Source organism: Saccopteryx bilineata, chromosome 4 (genome assembly GCF_036850765.1).
Source record: "Saccopteryx bilineata isolate mSacBil1 chromosome 4, mSacBil1_pri_phased_curated, whole genome shotgun sequence".
NCBI classification, from domain to species: domain Eukaryota; kingdom Metazoa; phylum Chordata; class Mammalia; order Chiroptera; family Emballonuridae; genus Saccopteryx; species Saccopteryx bilineata.
Genome location: NC_089493.1, coordinates 3459797 through 3480113, shown reverse-complemented (window position 1 = coordinate 3480113; position 20317 = coordinate 3459797). Strand labels below are relative to the sequence as shown.

At 47.5% G+C, this 20317-nt stretch overlaps 1 protein-coding gene across 1 annotated transcript in view; it reads right to left on the bottom strand.

Annotated features, from left to right (window-relative positions):
* The window catches only part of CDC42BPB (CDC42 binding protein kinase beta), a 102934-nt gene extending 85589 nt beyond the window's left edge, over positions 1-17345 (bottom strand). The window contains exon 1 of the mRNA XM_066275285.1: positions 16800-17345. Coding sequence (XP_066131382.1) covers positions 16800-16974 — 175 coding nt within the window. The 5' untranslated portion in view covers positions 16975-17345. The remainder of the gene's footprint in view (positions 1-16799) is intronic.
* Positions 17346-20317: the final 2972 nt, after the last annotated feature.

Below are 20317 nucleotides of genomic sequence, written 5' to 3'. Positions count from 1 at the left end.
GCATCTGTGCCTCTGGGTACTGCGTCACAGGTCAGCGAGGTGGCGAGTGGCTCTGGAAGGCCCAGAGGCAGCAGCCGCTGGGCGACCGACCCAGAGAGGACGCCCAGGGCTGGGTGCAGAGGAGGCTCGGCAGCCTGCCCAGTCTGACCTGCACGCCCATCACAATCCCAGAGCCTGTCCCGTCAGCTCTCCAGCGCGCTCTTGGCGTCTCCTGCCGTCCAGGGGCTTGTCCAGCCCTCTGCCTGTCCTCCCCCAGAGCTCCAGGGGTGCTCTCAGAGGACACCGGAGGAACAGGAGGCCCAAGCACTGTCCCAGGAGTCCCCAGGTGAGGACCTGCTGGGAAGGGCCCGAGCTGGCTAAGTGGGGCTGACTAGGTGTGGGTGTAAGCGAACGTGAGGTGAGTGGGAAGGCCAGCCAGCATGGGCACACAGGGCAGCTGCTACACTGTGTCCCCGGCTGGCTTGTGGGGGTCTGGTTCAAAGTTCCGCACAGGATGTCAAGGCAAATCACTGCAACTAGCCCCAGGACCAATCACAACAGACCTGGCGGACGTGACAGGTTTGGAGTGGAACGAGAGGGGGCTCGGCGCCACACACAAGCAGCTCCGAGACAGCAGTGACTTTCCAGTGCCGTCAACACCTCCTTCCAGGTCTGTCCCCTATTCCCCCAAGTCTGGCTCTCCCCTAACCTGGCCCTGATGCCCTGCCCCCCAATCCAGTTCTCACCACTGTCCAGCACCCCCAGCACCCTCCTCCAGGCCTTTGGGGCACCTGGCCAACTTCCACCCCACTCTGTTCCAGATCATATGTGACCATGTCACCTCAACAGGGCCTTTTCTACTCTCCCATACAGAGGGCCACACAGCGGTCTCCACCTTCGTGGTGGGCATGGGCTGTCAGAAGTAGCCAGTGAGAGACTGGTCCAGCTGCCACCTAGCTCAGCACGGGGCCATCCAGTGACAAAGGAGAACAGCCCCAGAGCTGCTCACTTCAACTTGTCGTAACCTCAGAATACAACACCAGCAGGTGCTGATAAAGGCAAACTAGAAAAACTGTATTGAAAAGGGGCTCACTTCCCTACAGAAAAGGTTCTAAGAAATTGATAGGAAAAATCTGAACAAGCCCATGTGAAGTATGGGGGAATGGGAAGGAGTTTAGCTAAACATTAATCAACTCTTTAATCCTCCAGTGTTCATTAACATGCTCCACGGGGAAAAGGGGGGGGGGGGTGAAATCAGCCGTGTGGGCCTGGGAGGAAGGGTGGGGCCCCACTGCTGGGCGCAGCCCTGGAGAGGAAGGGAGGTAATGACTGACCTCCCCCAGCCCGCCCAGCCCTCCCCTCGCAGCATGGCCTGGAACAGGAGCCACTGACCTCAGGCACAGCTGACGGGCGCCCAGCCCGCACTCAGGACCTCAGGCAAGCACTGTACTGATGGAGAACAGACCTCACAACAGTATCTAAAAATGACGTTTCAGATGAAATAAGAAATATCTAATTTTTACAACAAGTAAGTTGCCAGATAGCTCTATTTCCTACAAAAGTATCCTGGGCCAACAACATAGGGATGATCTGTCAAAATCTAGGTTTGTTCAGTCAGAAAAACCCTAGAAATAAGGTAAAACAGTACGAGCAGGCCAGGAAAATGGCCTGGTTTTCTCACCAGATAAACTGCAGAAAGGGATGGGAAAGAGGGAGGAGGAGTCTTTGGATTACAAGGGGACGAGGAGGCGTTCAATCCCAACGCCACCCACGTGCAAACTTTGTTTTGGCTCCCCAAGAACAAATCGGCTAAAAACAACAGCAAAAAGTGCTGTCCCAGCAGCTCAGTTGGTTAGAATACCATCCCCACACACCGAGGTTGCGGGTCCGATCCTGCTCAGGGTGCATATGGGAAGGAACACAGGAATGTACTAGGTAGAACAAATCGATGCTTCTCTCTCTCTCTCTCTCAAATCAATAAATGATTTTTTTTTTAGAAAGGAAATTTAAAGTATGACTATTTGATCGTATTGAGGAATTACTGTTATTTTTTTCATGTCATAACGTTATAGTTTTGGTTTTAAAAGAAAGCCCTCATTTTCTTGCGGTATACATGGAAACATTTACAAATGAGATGACAGATGTCTAGGAGTTGCCTCAACCCTTCTTGGGGAAAGAGGCATAAGAAGATGAAGCCGGACTGACTGTGACCTGACCACCGCGAGGGGAATGCAGACAGGGTTCCTCGCTCTACTCTCTCTACTCTTCACGTGCTTGACGTTTCCCACGATAAAAATAACTGTAGTGGGAAATATTATCAATTGTTATCACTTCTATTAATACTGACTCAACATATATGTAAAAGTCAAGGCACTCCAAAAAGAACAGTGACATCTTCATACAATTACAGGGCTACTTCGTGACGTCTAGAGGGAGGACACTGAAGACATGAATGACAAAGGATGCGTTTTCGAAAAGCGAGTTTCCTTTTACAAATGCGGCACTGCAGACCCCTCGGGAAAGACGGAAGCACAAGCTACATTTCCCCACTTTATCTTTAAAAACATTTCAAGTTCACTTTACTGCAGCATATTTTTCTCCGATGATAAATGGAATATTTTAAGCATCATAAACTTGCAACACAATCAACAAGAATTACATGGTAGGGGAAGAGAAACCCTTAGGAAGGGGAGGAGGGCAGGGCTGTGAAATAACTGAGAATGCCATGGAATTTTGAAGTGTTTTTTCTTCATATTACATGAAGTTCTATTTATTACAAACCAACTGTACAATCTGATAAAGTGAGGATCTAGCAGTACTCAAAATATCACCACTCAATAGGGTGATATTTAAGGAAGTTTTCTAAATAATCCATGGCAAAACAGACAGTCAAGGATTAGCAGTCTTTAAAGGGAAATCATGACTGGGGGAAAGTTCCAAGGGAAACAAAGAAGTGACCCCAGAGGCAACAGATAAATCAGGAAAACTAAAAACTCCTAATTCGCACCCTCCCTCAGAAAGAGGAAGTGAGGGGCCCCCAGCCTTCCATCAGCCCCTCATCCTGATCAAGAAGCAACAGCTTCACGAGGGAGGTTTCCAGCCCTCGAACTCCATACTCCAACTACCAGTAAAATGACGGCACGATGAGACATTTTTTAGACATTCAATAACCTGGAAAAATACCACCCTAGGCCCTATGTGGGGGGAAATGTTATATATACATACATGTGTGCATGTAATGTATGTTTAACACAGATGTATACATATTCACACCCCCAACCTCCAAGAAAAACCTCTGGCAAACCATCAAAAAACAATCCAAGAAAGAGTAATGTGAACATAAACAGCGGAAGTTGGGAAGCAGTCAGGGGAGCTCCTCAGCACTGAAATCTGATGACTCGCCCGTGCCAGGCACACAGGTCAGACGCCTTCTCTCTGGGGCCAGTCACTTGTCTCTCAGTCCTTATTTTTCTTTAAAGATTTTACTCATTGATTTTAGAGAGAGAGAGAGGGAGGGAGAGACAGAGAGAGACTAGTTGCTTCACCATAGTTGTTCATTGATCGCTTCTCTATGTGCCTTGACCGGGCAAGCCCAAGGTTTTGAACCCGAGTCCTCAAGTGTTCCAGGTCGACACCTTATTCAATGTGCCACCACAGGTCAGGCTATCTGTTCTTATTTTTCAATTACAATTTATATTAAATATAATTTTGTATTCGTTTCAGATGAGATCAGTCACTCGGTTTTACACTGAATAATTTAAGTGAAAAAACCATAACTATAAGAACGTTATTTACCAGTTTCTAATTCTTAAAACCAACTCTGATTAAAAAAACTTCATGCCTGCCCAGGTAATGGCGCAGTGGATAGAGCATCGGACTGGGATGCAGAGGACCCAGGTTTGAGACCCCGAGGTTGCCAGCTTGAGCATGGGCTTATCGGTTTTGAGCAAAAGCTCACTAGCTTGGACCCAAGGTCGCTGGCTCGAGCAAGGAGTTACTCGGTCTGCTGAAGGCCCACGGTCAAGGCACGTATGAGAAAGCAATCAATGAACAACTAAGGTGTCGCAACAAAAAACTGATGATTGATGCTTCTCATCTCTCCCTTCCTGTCTGCCTGTCCCTATCTATCCCTCTCTCTGTCCCTGTAAAAAACAACCAAAAACAAAAAAAAAAACCCCAGACTTCATTATAGTCAGAACAAAACATTAATGTTGTAAGCTTTGACAACATACAAATTGATAATTACCCTAATTAACCTTTTTTTTTTTTTTTAAGTGAAAGGAGGGGAGATAGTGAGATGGGACTCCCACATGACCTGTCCTGGCAGCCCCTGTCTGGGGCTGATGCTCTGCCCATCTGGGACCAATGCTCACAACTGAGCTATTTTTAGCAGCTGAGGTAGAGGCTCCACAGAGCCATCCTCAGCACCTGGGGCTGATGCACTCGAACCAATTGAGCCATGGCTGTAGGAGGAGAAGGGTGGGGGGAAGAGGGAGGCAAAGGGGAGAAGCAGTTGGTTGCTTCTCCTGTGTGCCCTGACCAGGAATCAAACCGAGGACTTCCACAGGCTGGGTTGATGCTCTACCACTGAGCCAACTATCCATGGCCACTAATTAACTCTCAACTGAAGATGAATTAAAAAATGACATAGGCCCTGTCCAGATAGCTCAGCTGATTAGAGCATTGTCCCAAAGCACAGAGGTTGCCAATTTGATCCCTGGTCAGGGCACATACAGGAACAGCTTGATGTTCCTGTCTCTCTGTCTCTCTCCCCCTTTCTCCCTTCCACTCATACTAAAATCAATCAATAAATTTTTTTAAAAATTACATAGGATTCGACTGGGTAGCTCAGTTGGTTGGTGTATCATCCTGACATGCCAAGGTTATGGGTTTGAGCCTCAGTCAGGGCACATATAGGAAACAACCAATGATGGCATAAATAAGTGGAACCAGTCCAACAAGTCAATGTTTCTTTCTTTCTCTTCCTCTCTCTTTCTCTCACTCTCCCTTCCCCTACCCACATCCCCTCCATAAAAAGCAGTGAATTAAAAAAAAAAATGAGTGCATGACCTGTGATGATGACACAGTGGATAGAGTGTCAACCTGAAACACTTAACGTCCCAGGTTCAAAACCCCTTGATCGCAAGCTTGAGCGTGGGATCACAGACACGACCCCATGGTCGCTGGCTTCAGCCCAAAGGTTACTGGCTTAAGCCCAAGGTCAATGGCTTGAGCAAAGGGTTACTGGCTCTGCTTGAGTATCCCAGGCAAGGGACATATGAGAAGCAATCAATGAACAATTAAAGTGTCACAACTATGAGCTAATGCTTCTTATCTCTCTCCCTCTCTTTCTCACTCACTAAAATAAAGAGAAAGAGAAGATGGCATAAATGAGTGGAATGTAGATCAATGTTTCTCTCTTTAAAAAGAAAAAAAAAAGCCTAACCAGGCAGTGGTGTAGTGGATAGAGCGTAGGACTGGGATGCCAAAGACCCAGGTTCAAGACCCCGAGATCACCAGCTTGAGCGCGGGTTCATCTGGTTTAAAAGCTCACCAGCTTGGACCCAAGGTCGCTGGCTCCAGCAAGGGATCACTCGGTCTGCTGAAGGCCCGTGGTCAAGGCACATATGAGAAAGCAATCAATGAACAACTAAGGTGTCGCAACAAAAAACTGATGATTGATGCTTCTCATCTCTCTCCATTCCTGTCTGTCAGTCCCTATCTATCCCTCTCTCTGTCTGTTAAAAAAACAAAAACAAAAACACGGCCTGACCAGTAGTGGCACAGTAAATAGAGCATCGACCTGGGATGCTACAGTCCCAGGTTCAAAGCCCCAAGGTCACTGGCTTGAGTGCAGGATCATCGGTCATGGCTTGAGCCCAAAAATTGCTGACTTGAAGCCCAAGGTTGTTGGCTTGAGCGACCCTCTCCCAGTCAAGGCACATATGAGAAGCAATCAATGAACAACCAGAAGTAACAAACAATGAGTTAATGCTTCTCATCTCTCTCTCTTCCTGTGTCTTTCCCTCTCACAAAAAAAAAGACAGCCACAGGTGTAAAGAAAATTAAAGAAATTAAATGACTTTATATACAATTCCACATTAATAAGCCAGAAATAAAATAAAATGGATGGTGTTTCAAAGAGATTGTTAATCATAAAATTGACCAAAAAAAAGAGAAAACCCAATAGAATATTAACTCTGGGAAAAAGTTTGAAACTTCTCTAACAATATCCCCCAGTAAAAGGCATTATATTCAGGTAGTTTTATAAATAAATACCAGAAAACTTCACTCTGTGATTTTGTGTGTGTGTGTGTGTGTGTGTGTGTGTGGCTGAGACAGAGTCAGAGAGAGGGACAGACAGGGACAGACAGACAGGAAGGGAGAGAGATGAGAAACATCAATTCTTTGCTGCGGTTCCTTAGTTGTTCATTGATTGATTTCTCATATATGCCTTGACCGGAGGGCTACAGTAGACCAAGTGACCCCTTGCTCGAGCCAGCAACCTTGGGCTCAAGCTGGTGACCTCGAGGTCTCAAACCTGGGTCCTCCACATCCCAGTCCGACGCTCTATAAACTGCGCCACCACCTAGTCAGGCTGTGAAGTATTCTTGAACACAAGACAGGACGCTTCATAATTTTTCATAAAATCCTATCATAACTCTGGTATCAAAATATTCCAAAAAAAATATACAAGAGTTAAAGGTACACATTAACTACTGACTGAGTACTCAATTGGGAATAATGGACAGTGAATGAGTGGACGGTCTGTACGACAGGATTTTATTCAGCAATAAAAAGAAGTGAAGTACAGAAATAGCCTTGAAAACATTATGCTAAGTGAAAAGAATCCAGGCACAAAAGCCCACATAGTATATGTTTCCATTTACAGGAAATGTCCAGAAGAGGCAAGTATATAATAAAAGTAAATTAGTGGTTGTTTAGGGCTGGGAGGAGGAAGGAACAGGGGTGACAACTAAAGGGTACAGGGGTTTTTCTAAGGGGACGAAAAGGCTCTGGAACTCAATAGTGGAGAGAGTTCACACAAGTCTACACTGAAACCACTGAATTATACCATCTGAACGGTCAACTGTATATGGACTAGAGCTCAATAAAGCCATGAGCAAAAAAAATAATAAGGAAAATAAATCATTTGGTAATTGAAAATAACAAAGAAAATTTTTTTTCCCACTAAAATAAACAAACTTAATCAGTTAGCTGTGTGATTCAATTTACTTTTCTCTCATTTTGCTGGTAGACAACTGGTTCTTGTTCAATAACCCTCTTTTATTGTTTCATAAGGATTATCAAAACTTCATCATAAACACAGATCTTGCTTTCTGAAAAAATAATTCAATGTTTGTAGAAGGAAACCTATCCAGGCCTATCACTTTGGTTACATAAAACCACAGTAATGCCTGATGTTTAGAGAAACATTTCTTGTGCTAAGACAGATATAAATGCCATCCTGACACCTTAAATAGCCGGTAGAACTGAAAACAGTATTCCCAACAACTTCCTGCACATTTGAACACAGTGCTCGACCCACATTTCCTGGTTCACTCCAAAGGTACATCGGACAGGTGGTGTGCTAGTATACTTTGGCACTTTCAACAACCTAATTTCAAATACTTAGAGTCAGAAAAGAAACAAATCCATGTGTGACAGAGCTGCAAAATAATTTTTAAGGGTTTCTGCATACCCACTAATTATGAAATCAACATCTTTCTCAACAGTGAAAAATCAACAAAAATGCTGTTTCAAGTTAAAAATAATGTAGTGATTAAAAAATAAACTCAACCCCTGATTTAAAGTTTTTAAACAAAATGAGAGCAATTAAATGACTTCAAATCAGTTCTTTCATAGGAACAGGGATAAAGTTAGGTAAACAACAGTCTTAAAATGTAGTTTGCGCGTCACGGTAAGGGAGGCCCACCTACCTTTGCTTTTCAGTTTTGTTATCTGTACTTTTAGAAAATCACAAGTGGCAAGAACATTTCTCACTCTGCTCTTTATTTTGAACTAGTGAGTTCTTCCTACATCCCAACAGCTTTGGTGTTGGAATCAGCTCCATGTCCCTTCCAGGAAGATAAAGTTCCTACACGCAGTCCTGAGTCACGAACACCCATTACACCACATTCCGTGTCTGCAGGCACACCCACGTCACTCTCTCCCCCAGGATGCCCCCGCCCAGCCCCGCCCAGCCCCCCACAGGAAGCACTCTCCACACACCCTTGCACCGCTTTCAGGACAGCCACCATGTGAATTCTCCCTCTTCACATCATTTACCCTTTCTCCCCTCTCCTCCCTTTTTATTTTCTTTAATTAAAACAAATTTTTTTTTTTTTTAGAGAGAGGAAAGGAAAGAAAGAGAAACATCAATTTGTTGCTTCACCCATCCATGCATGCATTGGTTGACTCCTGTATGTGCCCTGATGGGGCGTCAAACCCTCAACCCTGGTGTATCACAACGATACTAGCCAACTGAGTGAGCTACCCCCCGGCCAGGGCTTCTCTCCTTTCCAAGTTCATACAGTAACCAGAGAAGAACTTCTCTCCCTTATTCCCATTTCTTCCTTCTACTTATGGGGAAATATTTCTTAAAAAGTGTAAGAATAGAAATGACAGTACATCCAAATCAAAGACAATAATAACTACACACTGTGACTTCATATAGAGATGAAAACTGGGGTACCTTCCAGTTAAGTGTAGTGCACAGAACATTCTGTGCCATCTGAACCCTACTAAAATGTAGCACACGATTACTGAGCTGAGCTACAGGAGAAAGGACTTTCATTCTCTCTGATTTGTTGAACTCTTCTTTCTGCACCAAGCTTACCAGCTTGAGTGCGGGCTCACCAGTCTGAGCGCAGAGTCAACAGCTTGAGTGCAGGATCATAAACATGAGCCCATGGTCACTGGCTTGAAGCCCAAGATCGCTGGCTTGAACAAAGGGTCACTGGCTCACCTGGAGTCCTTCCCCCCATCAAGGCACCTATGAGAAGCAATCATGCCACAACTATGAGTTGATGCTTCTCATCTCTCTCCCTTTCTGTCTGTCTGTCTGTCCCTGTCTCTCTCACTCTCTCGATAAAAAATAAATAAAATAAAGCTGAATTCTCTTTCTAGAGTCCATGTTACCACTGCAGTGCCTAACATGTCTTAAGTCTGAAAAAAGCTTGAATGAATGGATGGATGACAGATGACAGCAGACCAGAAATGTCAACTGAATTTTACACAGTGGGAAATGCAAAGTTAGAAAACTGGAAGTGACTTGTGTGCGAGGTGGGGATCAGAAGGCTCAGGAGTCATCAGCAGCACCAGGACCTCTGAAGGCCTCAACAGTAATGGACAGGAAATGGCAGACTCCATGCCTGTGGGAAGCAGCTGTGCCCGACGCGCCTGCCATCCGATCCTACCTCCTCAGCCCTCTTCCATCTCACTCACCCCACGTTTCTAGAGAGCTGGCAGCCGGGCACAGTCCACACTGACCCCCTCTCTGGGGAAAGTGACAAGCCCAAGACAAAGAATTACTTGAGCAACTTCTGGTCGTTGGCAAGGTCCCCATCCTATTTCCTAAAGGTGAGACTCAACATTTGAAGTCTGTCCGTCCACAGAGAGTTTCCAGTCCACCCACTCATAAACATGAGAAGACAAGACAATAATCATGAGACAGCTGGACAAAAGCTTCTAAGACATAGACCAAAGTAGAGAACAGGAGGAAAAGGACTCAAAAGAAACAAAAACACAGGAAACAAAGAAAATGTCTATAAAACATATGTGCATTCATAAATCAAAAAAAATTATAAACAAGAAAAACGGCTCAAAAATGCATTGCCTTCATGAAACAAAACTAGGGTGTAACTGCCCAACCTGTGGTGGCGCAGAAGGTAAAGCGTCGACCTGGAACGCTGAGGGCTGGTTTGAAACCCCGGCTTGTCCGGTCAAAGCACAAATGAGAAGCAACTACCACAAATTAATACTTCCTACTCTTCGCCTCCCTTCTCTCTCTCTCTCTCTCTAAACTCAAAAAATAAAATCTTTTTTAAAAAATAGGATAATAAAAATACTGAGAACAAAAACTTAAAAATGAAACATATGATGGCAGAAATAAAAATTCAACATTAAGGACTAGAGGATAAAGTTGAAGACCTCTCCCAAGAAAAATCAGAACAACAACAAAAAAAGATAAATGAATGGGAAAAGAATAAGAGAAAGAGAAGTGAGCAGACCACTTGAGAAGATCCAACATCTGAATAATGGGAGGTCAAGGTCAGAATGGACCCTGGCCAGATAGCTCATCTGGTTAGAGCATCTGCTGAAACGCAGAGGGTGTGGGCTGAATCCCCAGTGAGGGCACATACAGGAGCAAACTGATGCTTCTGCCTGTCTCTCTCCCTTCCTCTCTCTAAAATATCATTAAAAAAAGGAAAAGGGGCCCTGGCCGGTTGGCTCAGTGGTAGAGCATCGGCCTGGCGTGCAGAAGTCCCGGGTTCGATTGCCGGCCAGGGCACACAGGAGAAGCGCCCATCTGCTTCTCCACCCCTCCCCCTCTCCTTCCTCTCTGTCTCTCTCTTCCCCTCCCGCAGTCGAGGCTCCACTGGAGCAAAGATGGCCCGGGCACTGGGGATGGCTCCTCGGCCTCTGCCCCAGGCGCCAGAGTGGCTGTGGTCACAACAGAGCGACGCCCCAGAGGGGCAGAGCATCACCCCCTGGTGGGCATGCCAGGTGGATCCCGGTCCGGCGCATGCGGGAGTCTGTCTGACTGTCTCTCCCCGTTTCTGGCTTCAGAAAAATACAGGAAAAAAAAAAAAAAAAGGAAAAGGACCCATTAAGAAACACTAAGGCTAACCCAGAAGAGCCTGAAGGCTTCCAGAGAGAAAACAAGGGACACACAGACTCCAGGATCACACTGGTCTCAGGTTTCTCATTACAAATATGGAGGGTGGACAGTAATGAAGTAATACTTTCACACCTCTGAGGAAAAGTGGTTTCTAACCTGGAATTCAATACCCAAGCAAACTGTCATTCAAGTGTGAGAGAAGAAAACACCTTTGCCCTGCTGCCTGGGACACGGATGGGGTGGACACTGTCAGAGGATGGGCTGAGAGCAGGACAGGATCCAGGACACTTTTTCTTTTTTCAGATTGATTTTAGAGAGAGGAAGGGAGAGAGAAAGAGAAATATCTATTTGTTTTTCCACTTATTTATACATTCATTGGTTGATTCTTGCATATGCCCTGACAGGAATCAAACCCACAACCTTGGTGTAACAGGACGATGCTCTAACCAACTGCACTACCCGGCTAGAGAGGTCTCCCCCCTTTTCTCTTTCTCTAAAATCAATAAAAAACTTGGAAAAAAAAATAAAGATGAACCAGTCAGAGGCATTTAAATCTTCATGTAAAAAAGGCATTCATTTAGGTCTGGGGGCTTGAGAGCTTCACCAAGGCCAGTGATAATGAAAATGGAAAGAAAAAGCTAAAATAAAATTGAGGTATTTAAAAGCAAGTGTCAGCAAAGAGACACAGGGTTCACCATGATCCAGTAGAGAAGAGAAACCCTGGCTAGGGAGCTGTTTGCTTAGAAATGATTCAGGAGAATGGGGGTGGGGATAGAGGGTACATCATGTCATCACTCAAATTCCTACTAGTTTTCAAACCCACGCCTCTAATTTTTGGAGGCCAGAAGGATCATCACCATCCCAATAGCATTAAGAATCACCTTTAGAGCCCTAGTTGGGTAGCTCAGTTGGTTTGAGTGTCGTCCCAATAAGCCAAAGTTTGAGTGTGGCCCCGGCACTGAGGATAGCTTCATTGGAGTACATCAGCCTCAGGCACTAAAAATAGCTTGGTACTCAAGCATCAGCCCTAAATGGATCTAGTCAGGGCCCCACAGGGAGTCTGCCTCACAATCTCCCCTCCTCTCACCTTAAAAATAATAATAATTTAAAAAGCTAAAAAACCCATATTTGGTCTCTTCCAGCAAGATCCTCATTTATTAGTTTCAAAAGATACTCTGTGTCTCTTTATCTCTCTACCAAGAAAAGCTTTCAATAGTTTGGCCATACTTAACATAGTTTGGAATTATCAGTCTTGTTTGCTTGTGTGTTCACTAGACAGGAGGGATTTCTGAGGGCATCGTGGGCTGCAGCAAAAGGCTGGGATTTAAAGGCAAGGGAAGCAAGACGCCAGCCGGTTGGAGGGAGGTTCTACCCTCATGCATTCATGCATTCCGTATTTGTCCGAAGAGCAATTCACTGCACATATCAACTTTCTCAGGTTGCTCACAAAGTGGTATCATGAAATGAGAACAATTCACCCCAAGTCCAATTTTGTTTACTGAACGTCTAGGTTTAACACAGACACTGCTGTTCACTTTCTGACCATCAACGAAGGAGGTTTTAGGAGAGAAAATGGAAAGCTGGTTGGCTTAGTAATGTTAGGCAGTTTCAACTGTCCCATTTCCTGCCACATGCTCCATACCACTATGTGTTTCAAACAGCTAATAATAAAATCTAAATTATGTCAACATGATCTTTTTTTTTGCAATCCCAATTGTTTCCCTAAAATTTAGGTCTTATTCAAAAGATCTGCTTCTCAAACCTGTTATTTTAAAAAGTGTCCCCATGGTGTGCAAACACCTTAGCTAGAGAAACCATAAGATGAAAATGTATCTCGAGATGGTTAGCTCCATCTGCGAAGCCAAATTTATCTGGTAGAGTCACTCTCTCACACTTAGAGCTGAGCATCCCCACACTAACAGGGGACTTCGCACCAAAGAAGGAGAATGCCGACAAAGCACTGCTGTGGTCACACATAGTAGAAAAAGCTCACAGGAGGGAAACTAAACAGATGGCTTGGGAGATTAATTCTATTCCTTATGGAGGAAGTATGTCAGGGTTAGAGAAGATACCCTGGACTGGGAATCGGAAACCCCAATGCCCAGGTCAGCCTCCATGATGTGCCTACACCAGCAGCGAGCCCTATACCTTCCACCGCATCTGCAGGCCACGCGGGGACCCAGCGCGGAGGGCCACTATGGTCCATCCAAGGCCAAACAGCAACTTCATCCAGATGTAACACTAGCCATAATAAGTCGTGTTACATATTTAACATATATAGTAACATACATAGAAGTATTTTTATATAACAAAGATGAAAGAACAAATCCACCTCATTTTAGCTGTCCACATTTGTTGTTGTTTACTGGTTGAAATTTCAGTGTTTCATGTGCTTTGCTTTAAATAGTATAAAATTTACATTTAAAAATAGCTTAAAGAGCCCTGGCCAAGTAGCTCAGTTGGTTAGATGATGATCCTGATATACCAAGATTGCGGGTTCAATCACAGGTCAGGACATATACAAAGAAGCAACCAATGAATGCACAACTAAGTGGATCAATAAATTGATGCGTCTTTCTCTCTCTCTCTCTCTCTCTCTCTCAAATCAATCAAATTAAAAAGAAATTTTTAAATAGCTTAAAAAAATATACATGCAAAGCAGGGTACTTCCAACTTTTACTTAAGGTCCGTGGTTTAATAGAGAAAACCAACCAAACTATAAACACAATGAAGAGAAAATTAAAGAAAAAACCTACAGTGAAGCTAGGACGACTCCTGTCCCACGAACCACTGTGGAAAAAAACAAGGGCCTGAAACAGTCTTCCTTGAAAACATAAAACCTGGCCTGACCAGGCGGTGGTGCAGTGGACAGAGTGTCAGCCTGGGGCTCTGAGATCCCAGGTTTGAAACCCCAAGGTTGCCGGCTTGGGAGCAGCCTCACTAGCTTGAGTGCAGGGTCACTGGCTTGAGCATGGAATCATCAACATGATCCTATGGCCACCAGCTTGAGCTCCAAGGCACTACCTTGAGCAAGGAGTCCTGGCTCAGCTGGAGCCCCCAGTCAAGGCATGTAAGAGAAGCAATCAATGAACAACTAAAGTGAGCAACTACGAGTTGATGCTTCTCATCTCTCTCCCTTCCTGTCTCTCTCACTTAAAAAAAAAAAGTAAATCTTTATTACCTATATACATCCCAGATTTCCCTAAAGATTTCTCAATAAACCTCAAAACCTGAGCTGAATCAGCTATTTTTCTTCATCAAGTCTCAAGAATTCCACATAATTAACATTAGACAACTAGCAAGATTTGAAAGGCGGGGAGGGATTGGCCCTCTGCATGACAGGACTCAACACGTCCAAGGTTTCAAACACCATACAGGATGTCACTCCAAAAACTCAACAACCAGCGGTGAACACAAAATACCGAGTACAGAGATGTGTTTTAGAATTGTGCACCTAAAACCTGTATGTTAACTGGTGATACCCCAGTAAGTTCAATAAAAAGGGGGGAAAACCATAACAATCCACAGACCGATAGCTTATATACATGTTTCCTGAGCAGAAGTAATTAGGGTACTCAATAATACTCCACAAACATTTCTATTTGAAAGACCATTCTTCACCTTCCAATCTCAATCCCCAAGCATTCCAAGTAACAATAAATAATGACCACACAAATATGGTAACTACTAACACCACTGCAAGTACAATGGCGCATATGTTAACATACAGGAAGTTAAATACTACTTCTAAAATATGTATTTCATTAAAATGCCCCCTCAAGTTTAAGTGCGTTCTTCATCTTTGTAACTTAATGTTTACATTTCTGTGTGAATTAAGTTCTTATAATATATTTACCCTTATAATTTCCAAAGAGCCAGAATACGATTTTGAAACTATTTCTTTCTTTCTTTCTTTTTTTTTTTAAGTAAGAGGAGGGGAGATAGTGAGACAGTCTGCCACACACTTCCCAACTGGGATCCTCCCAGCTTGCCTGTCTGGAGCCAATGCCAGAATCAATCTAGCTATCCTCAGTGCCAGGGCCAATGCTCGCACCAACAGTGCCACTGGCTGTGGGAGGCAAAGAGGGAGAGAAGGGGGAGAGGGGAGGAGAGAGAAGCAGATGGTTGCCTGTCTTGTGTGCCCTGACCAGGAATTGAACCTGGGACATCCATATGCTGGGCTGATGCTCTATCCACTGAGCCACTAGCCAGAGCCAAAAATATTTCTATCTTAATAGCACACAGCTCCTCTTCAGATGTGGAAAGGTCAAGTCTCATAAAAGAAGACCTCCATACATGCTGGAAGAGCCTCTTCAAGCGACGCCCTCCAGATCAGAGGGTGGTGGTGAGGGGACTGCAGGAAGACCACTGGTCCACAAGGCGCCCAGCCTTCAAACAAAACGCCCGTCCAGGCACAGCTTGGTTCCCTGGCCAGAGGCCAGCTGGTCCACACCTTACCAACTAAAGCCTTCCCTCTGCTTCCTCCTTTCAATCACACTTTTACTCATAGACTATTCTGTAGTCAAACCTGATTGTGGAACTTGGGATTTCAAGGTCAAACCCTCAGAAAGGAAGGCAAACACAATATTCAGAAGGCTCAGATGTAACAGGCACCAAATACCTCACTTTCCAATCAACAGTGAAGTCAGTAAATTATTCAGCTGGAAATCAGGTCACTGATAAAGGACCCCAGAAAGCAAATACTTATATTGCAAGTAACCAAGAATGATGGTGCCCCACTGAAATAATGCATAAAAGGCTGTCCTGAGGCTCCGGGCCTCCTTCTACTGCTGCTCTCAGAAGACATCTCATCACCATTTCACTTAAGAGCAAAAAAAAAAAAGCCCTCTAAAGACTATGGCAACTTAAGTTCAAAGGTGTAAACAAAATTCCGATTCCAGTGGCCATTTTGGCAGAGCAGAAGGCCTTGCTAAGAACACAAGTTTGTTTCCTCATGTAAATATCAGCTCTATCTGCCCCAAAGATTAGAAATTACTGGTTCAAACTGCACAATCCTAGCCCAACGACACAAGTGACCCAAGGATAGGATTTTCACAGGTGTGGCCTGAACATAAGCACCGCCCCTTCCCACTAGGTCGTTCTAGGTGAGTCTTGAGGGTCTGGTCGGGATGCCCATGTCAGGGGAAGGTGAAGTCAAAAGGTTTGTTTCCAGTCTTCCAGATTATAAGGATCATTAAATGGCTTCATCAAATTTGTGCCCTCATTAAACGTACTAGGTTAGCTGATCAACGATTACAGCATTATAGATCCTTGAATGAAGTGGAGAAGGCATGCAAGGATTAGATGAAAGTTTCCAAATGACTTCCCTATATTGACAATTCCAACTACCCCGGAAATCTTACAAGGGTCTGGCGCAATCACAAAGAAAAAAAATCAATCTGCTCATCCATGGTGTATTCAAATTAATGCCTAAAACTCCCTTGGAGGTGTAGACAGGCTGTGTCACCTAGGAGACACACACAGGGGCGGGGGGCCCACCGGGCGGTGGGGGAGGCAGATGTGGGGGGCGGCGGGAAGCACACCCGGCTGCCCCCACAAGCCAGCAGAACGCGTAGGGGGTGGCACTGGACTCTGATGCTGGACCCCAAAGCAGGGGGCAGGGGCGGATATCCCAGGCAGTACTGCAGGAAATGATATCCAGACTCCAAGGGTGGATCTAGGAAGCGGCAGGGGCGCTGGCCCGGCGAGGGGAGGGGAGAGGAGGGGGGTGCGAAGGATGTGGCTCCTAGGGGCAGGATGAGGGGGCGGGACGGCCGGACGCGGATGTGCCAGGGCCGAAAAGCGCAGGGAGGGACTGAGAGCCGCGGCGGGACGGGAGCGCTGGGAGCCGCCGCGGCGGGACGGGGCGGAGGGTGGGACGGAAGCCTGAGGGCAGCGCGGAGGAGGAGGCAAGGGGCGGGGGGGGTGAGCCGGCCGGGGGGCTGAGGGGCTGAGGGTCGGGCCCGCGCGCACTCACCCCACTCGAGGAACTCGGCCACATACTTGTCGCGGCGCAGGGCCGAGTGGCTGCACTCGGTGTACAGGCAGACGAGCACGTCGAGCAGCGTCTCCACGCTCAGGGCGCTCTCGTTGCGCCAGGGCCCGTCCAGGAGCAGCTGCTCCAGCTTCTTGAGCCGCACCTTGGCCGACATGGTGCCGCGCGGCCCGCTCCCGACGCGCCGGCCTCTTGCCGCCCGCGCAGTCACTCGGTCAGGGCGAGCCCTCGGGGGGCCCGGCGGCAGCGCCTCGTCGCTGCCCCGTCCGCTTCGTCGCGCCCCGGCCTAGGCCGACATCTTGGGCTCGGTCCCGGCAGCGGAGCGTCTGGGGCGCCGGGCCCCGCGGGTCCATGGGCCGGTCTCCTCCCCGCCCGGCGCGGCCCGCCCCGCCTGCGCCGCTCAGCCCCGCCCGCGGCCGCGCCCTCCCAGCCACCCGCCGCCCGCTGCGCTGGAGCGACGCGGACCGGAACGCTGCGCAAGCCCGGCCGGCGCCCCAGCTCCGACCCCAGCCGCGACCCGGCGGCGGCCCAGCCCCGCGGACCGCAGCCAACCAGGGCGCGGCCAGCGCGGGCGCAGCCAACCACGGCGGGCCCGGCCGTCGCCGCGCTGACCTCAGCGCGCCGCCCCGCCCCGCCCCTGCGTCCCGGCGCCTGGCTCCCGGCGGGACCGGACCTCGCCGCTCGCCGTAGGGAAGCCGGGATGCTGGGAAGACGGGGGGCGGGGCCCGGCGGGGGCGGAGCGGCCTCGGAGCCAGTGCGCCGCTGAGATTGCGGCGCCGGCGCGTGCGCGAAGGCTCCGCGGGCTGACCTTCCGCGTGTGGGGTCCGCACCCGAGCGCGTCCTGCTTCCCAAAGGGACCTCCTTTGGCCGGCCTGGGGCTTCGGGGCCGCCCCGCAGTCACAGCTCTTGCGGGCGTCGGCGGCGGGACTTAAAACTAGAGCTCTTCCGAGCTCGGAGCGGCCTTTGGCAACGCGCGCCCGCTCTGACTGACGGACAGGAGACTGAGCCGGTGCCCACACAGTGGCCATTGCCAATTCCCAATTCACCACTCCCCACAGACAGATGTCTCGGTGGCAGTTGCCTGTCTCCAGCCTGGGTTTGCCCAGCGGGTGGGCTTATTTTAGGGTGGCAGAGGAGGAGGGTGATGAAGAATACCCCCACCCAAAAAAACCCGTGCGTGCTTTCAGGAGAGGAGCGGACCCCGTGGGAGGTGGGGTGGATGAGGGCTGGGCGCGAAGATACAGAGCCGTGGGAACCGTGACCCCAGCATGGGAGAGTAGCTGCCGGAAAGTTATGTGGGGCAGGTCAAGGACTGACGGAAAACTAATCCACGGAGATAGGAATCCGAATAGTGGCTACCTCTCTGGAGGTATATTTGAGTGGAAAAGGGTAGAAGGGAGCCTTGGGAGCTGCTGGAAATGTATAATTTGAGTTGGGTGGTCGTTACGCAGGGGTGTATATAAGTAACAGTCTTCAAACTGAACACTTAAGAGCAGTGCGTCTCGCTGAATGTTACAGCTTAATTTTTTTTAAGCCAGCAGAAACAACCTTTGGTTATTAGAGGTCACAGTAGTGGTTCTTTTGGGAGGCTTATGAACTGCAGGAGTCTTGAGGGAGCCTTCTGGGGGGGGGGCAGAAACATGCGTCTTCTTGCATGGGTCCGCACATAATAAAACTTAAGTCATACTCTAAATATTTGTGTGCTTTATGTGTATAATATCTCAAGGTAAAAGAAAAAGACGGAGCCAACCTGTTTCAAAGCCAAAGATTTCCTAATGGTTTTAAGGTGAAGGCTTTCCTGGTGAGTTAGCTCAGTTGGTTAGAACATAGTTGGATCCCCAGTCAGGGTACATACAAGAATCAACCAATGAATGCATAAATTAGTGAAAGTGGAACAACAAATCTATTTTTCTCTCTCTAAAAAATTATATATATGAAAGACCAAATTCTTTACCTTGACTTTAAAAAGATTGGGTGATCAGTTATCTGAATTTGTCTGGGAGAGTTCCCATGTCATGTCTTTGTCCCAGGGTAAGTATAATAATGGGTCCTTCATCCCCACTGTGTCCCCATTTGGGCAGTATACCCTCTCATCTCCAGACCTAGCAGACTCAGCTTGGTCCTGCTCAGCTTTGTGCCCCAAGTTGGCTGTACCCATGGGAAGGGGGTCTGGGGAGAATAAGCCAGTATCTACTCCCCACCGTCCTTCCTCATCACTCAGCCACATCCTGCCTTGGAGCCTCTCTTCTTGAAGCAGCTGGTCTCAGGTTCTGGCCACCCTGCCCTCCTGCTGCCCCCAGAGGACCCACAGGCGGCCACAGCTCACTGGCCCTGCAACCCTTGGGAGCTTCCCGTCCCTCCCCTGCGCCAGACCTGCTGAGCCTGGATTAAACAGGCTCACCACTTTCTATGCTCTCTTCAACTGCCTTGACTCTGCGTGCCCATGCTGGGACTCTGACACATACGGTCATATGTACAGTTATGGTCATTAACGGGTTACTTGTAATTAAAACGATGAAAACATAAATGTCCGTCAGACAAATAGGTAAATACCTGTATATCCATAACATGGGATTTCATGTAGCCATTAAGAAATGGCGTAGGGGGGAGGGAGAGGGGCATAAAGAGAAACAAATATAGGGTAACAGAGGGTGATTTGTCTTTGGGTGATGGGTATACAGCATAATCGACCATCCAAATGATGTGGAGATGTTTTCTCTAAATCTGTGTACTCTGGTTGACCAATATCGCCCTGTTAAATTGTCTAAATAAAATTTTAAATAAAGAAGAGGTGTAGATTTATTCATTCAATCAACCCAAAGCTGCTGGACACTTGCTGCATGTCAGCACTGTTCTAGATACGGAGACTACAGCGCAGCCAAGACACCTCAGTGTTCACTCTAGTCCGGGGAAAAACCACTGATCAATGCAGAGGAGTAAAAAGAGAATTTTGGAGGGTTGTGAGAAAAGTGGACATGTAATGTGATGGTGAGGGAGAAGGTGCCTGCCTTGTAGATGGAGAACTCAGGGAGGCCTCTCAGTGGTGACATTGCAGCTGAGAAGTGGTCGAGAGGGAAGCAAGGTGTGACACTTTCCAGGTAGGGAAAACCCTCAGGCTCAGACAGGGAACTGAAGCAGCCAGTGCAGAAGGGCAGAGGGGTGCGCAGGCTTGCCATGTGCGGAAGTCCTTGGCCAGTAGGAGTTAATGCAGTGGCTCCCCCTGGCCTGCCAGTCACCACCACCCAGTCTTGTGGCCGCTGTGACCCTAGCAGTGGTTCCTGAGGTTTCCTGCTGCCTGCCTCGCTGGGCCATGGCTCTTCCTGAGGGTGTTTCTCTTCTTTCTCAAACTGCAAGCTGACAATGTCGAGGACTTTGAAGGTCAAGAGGGTCAGACACAGCCTGACCTGTGGTGGCGCAGTGGATAAAGCATTGACCTGGACTGCTGAGGTCGCTGGTTCAAAACCCTGGGCTTGCCTGGTCGAGGCACATACAGGAGTTGA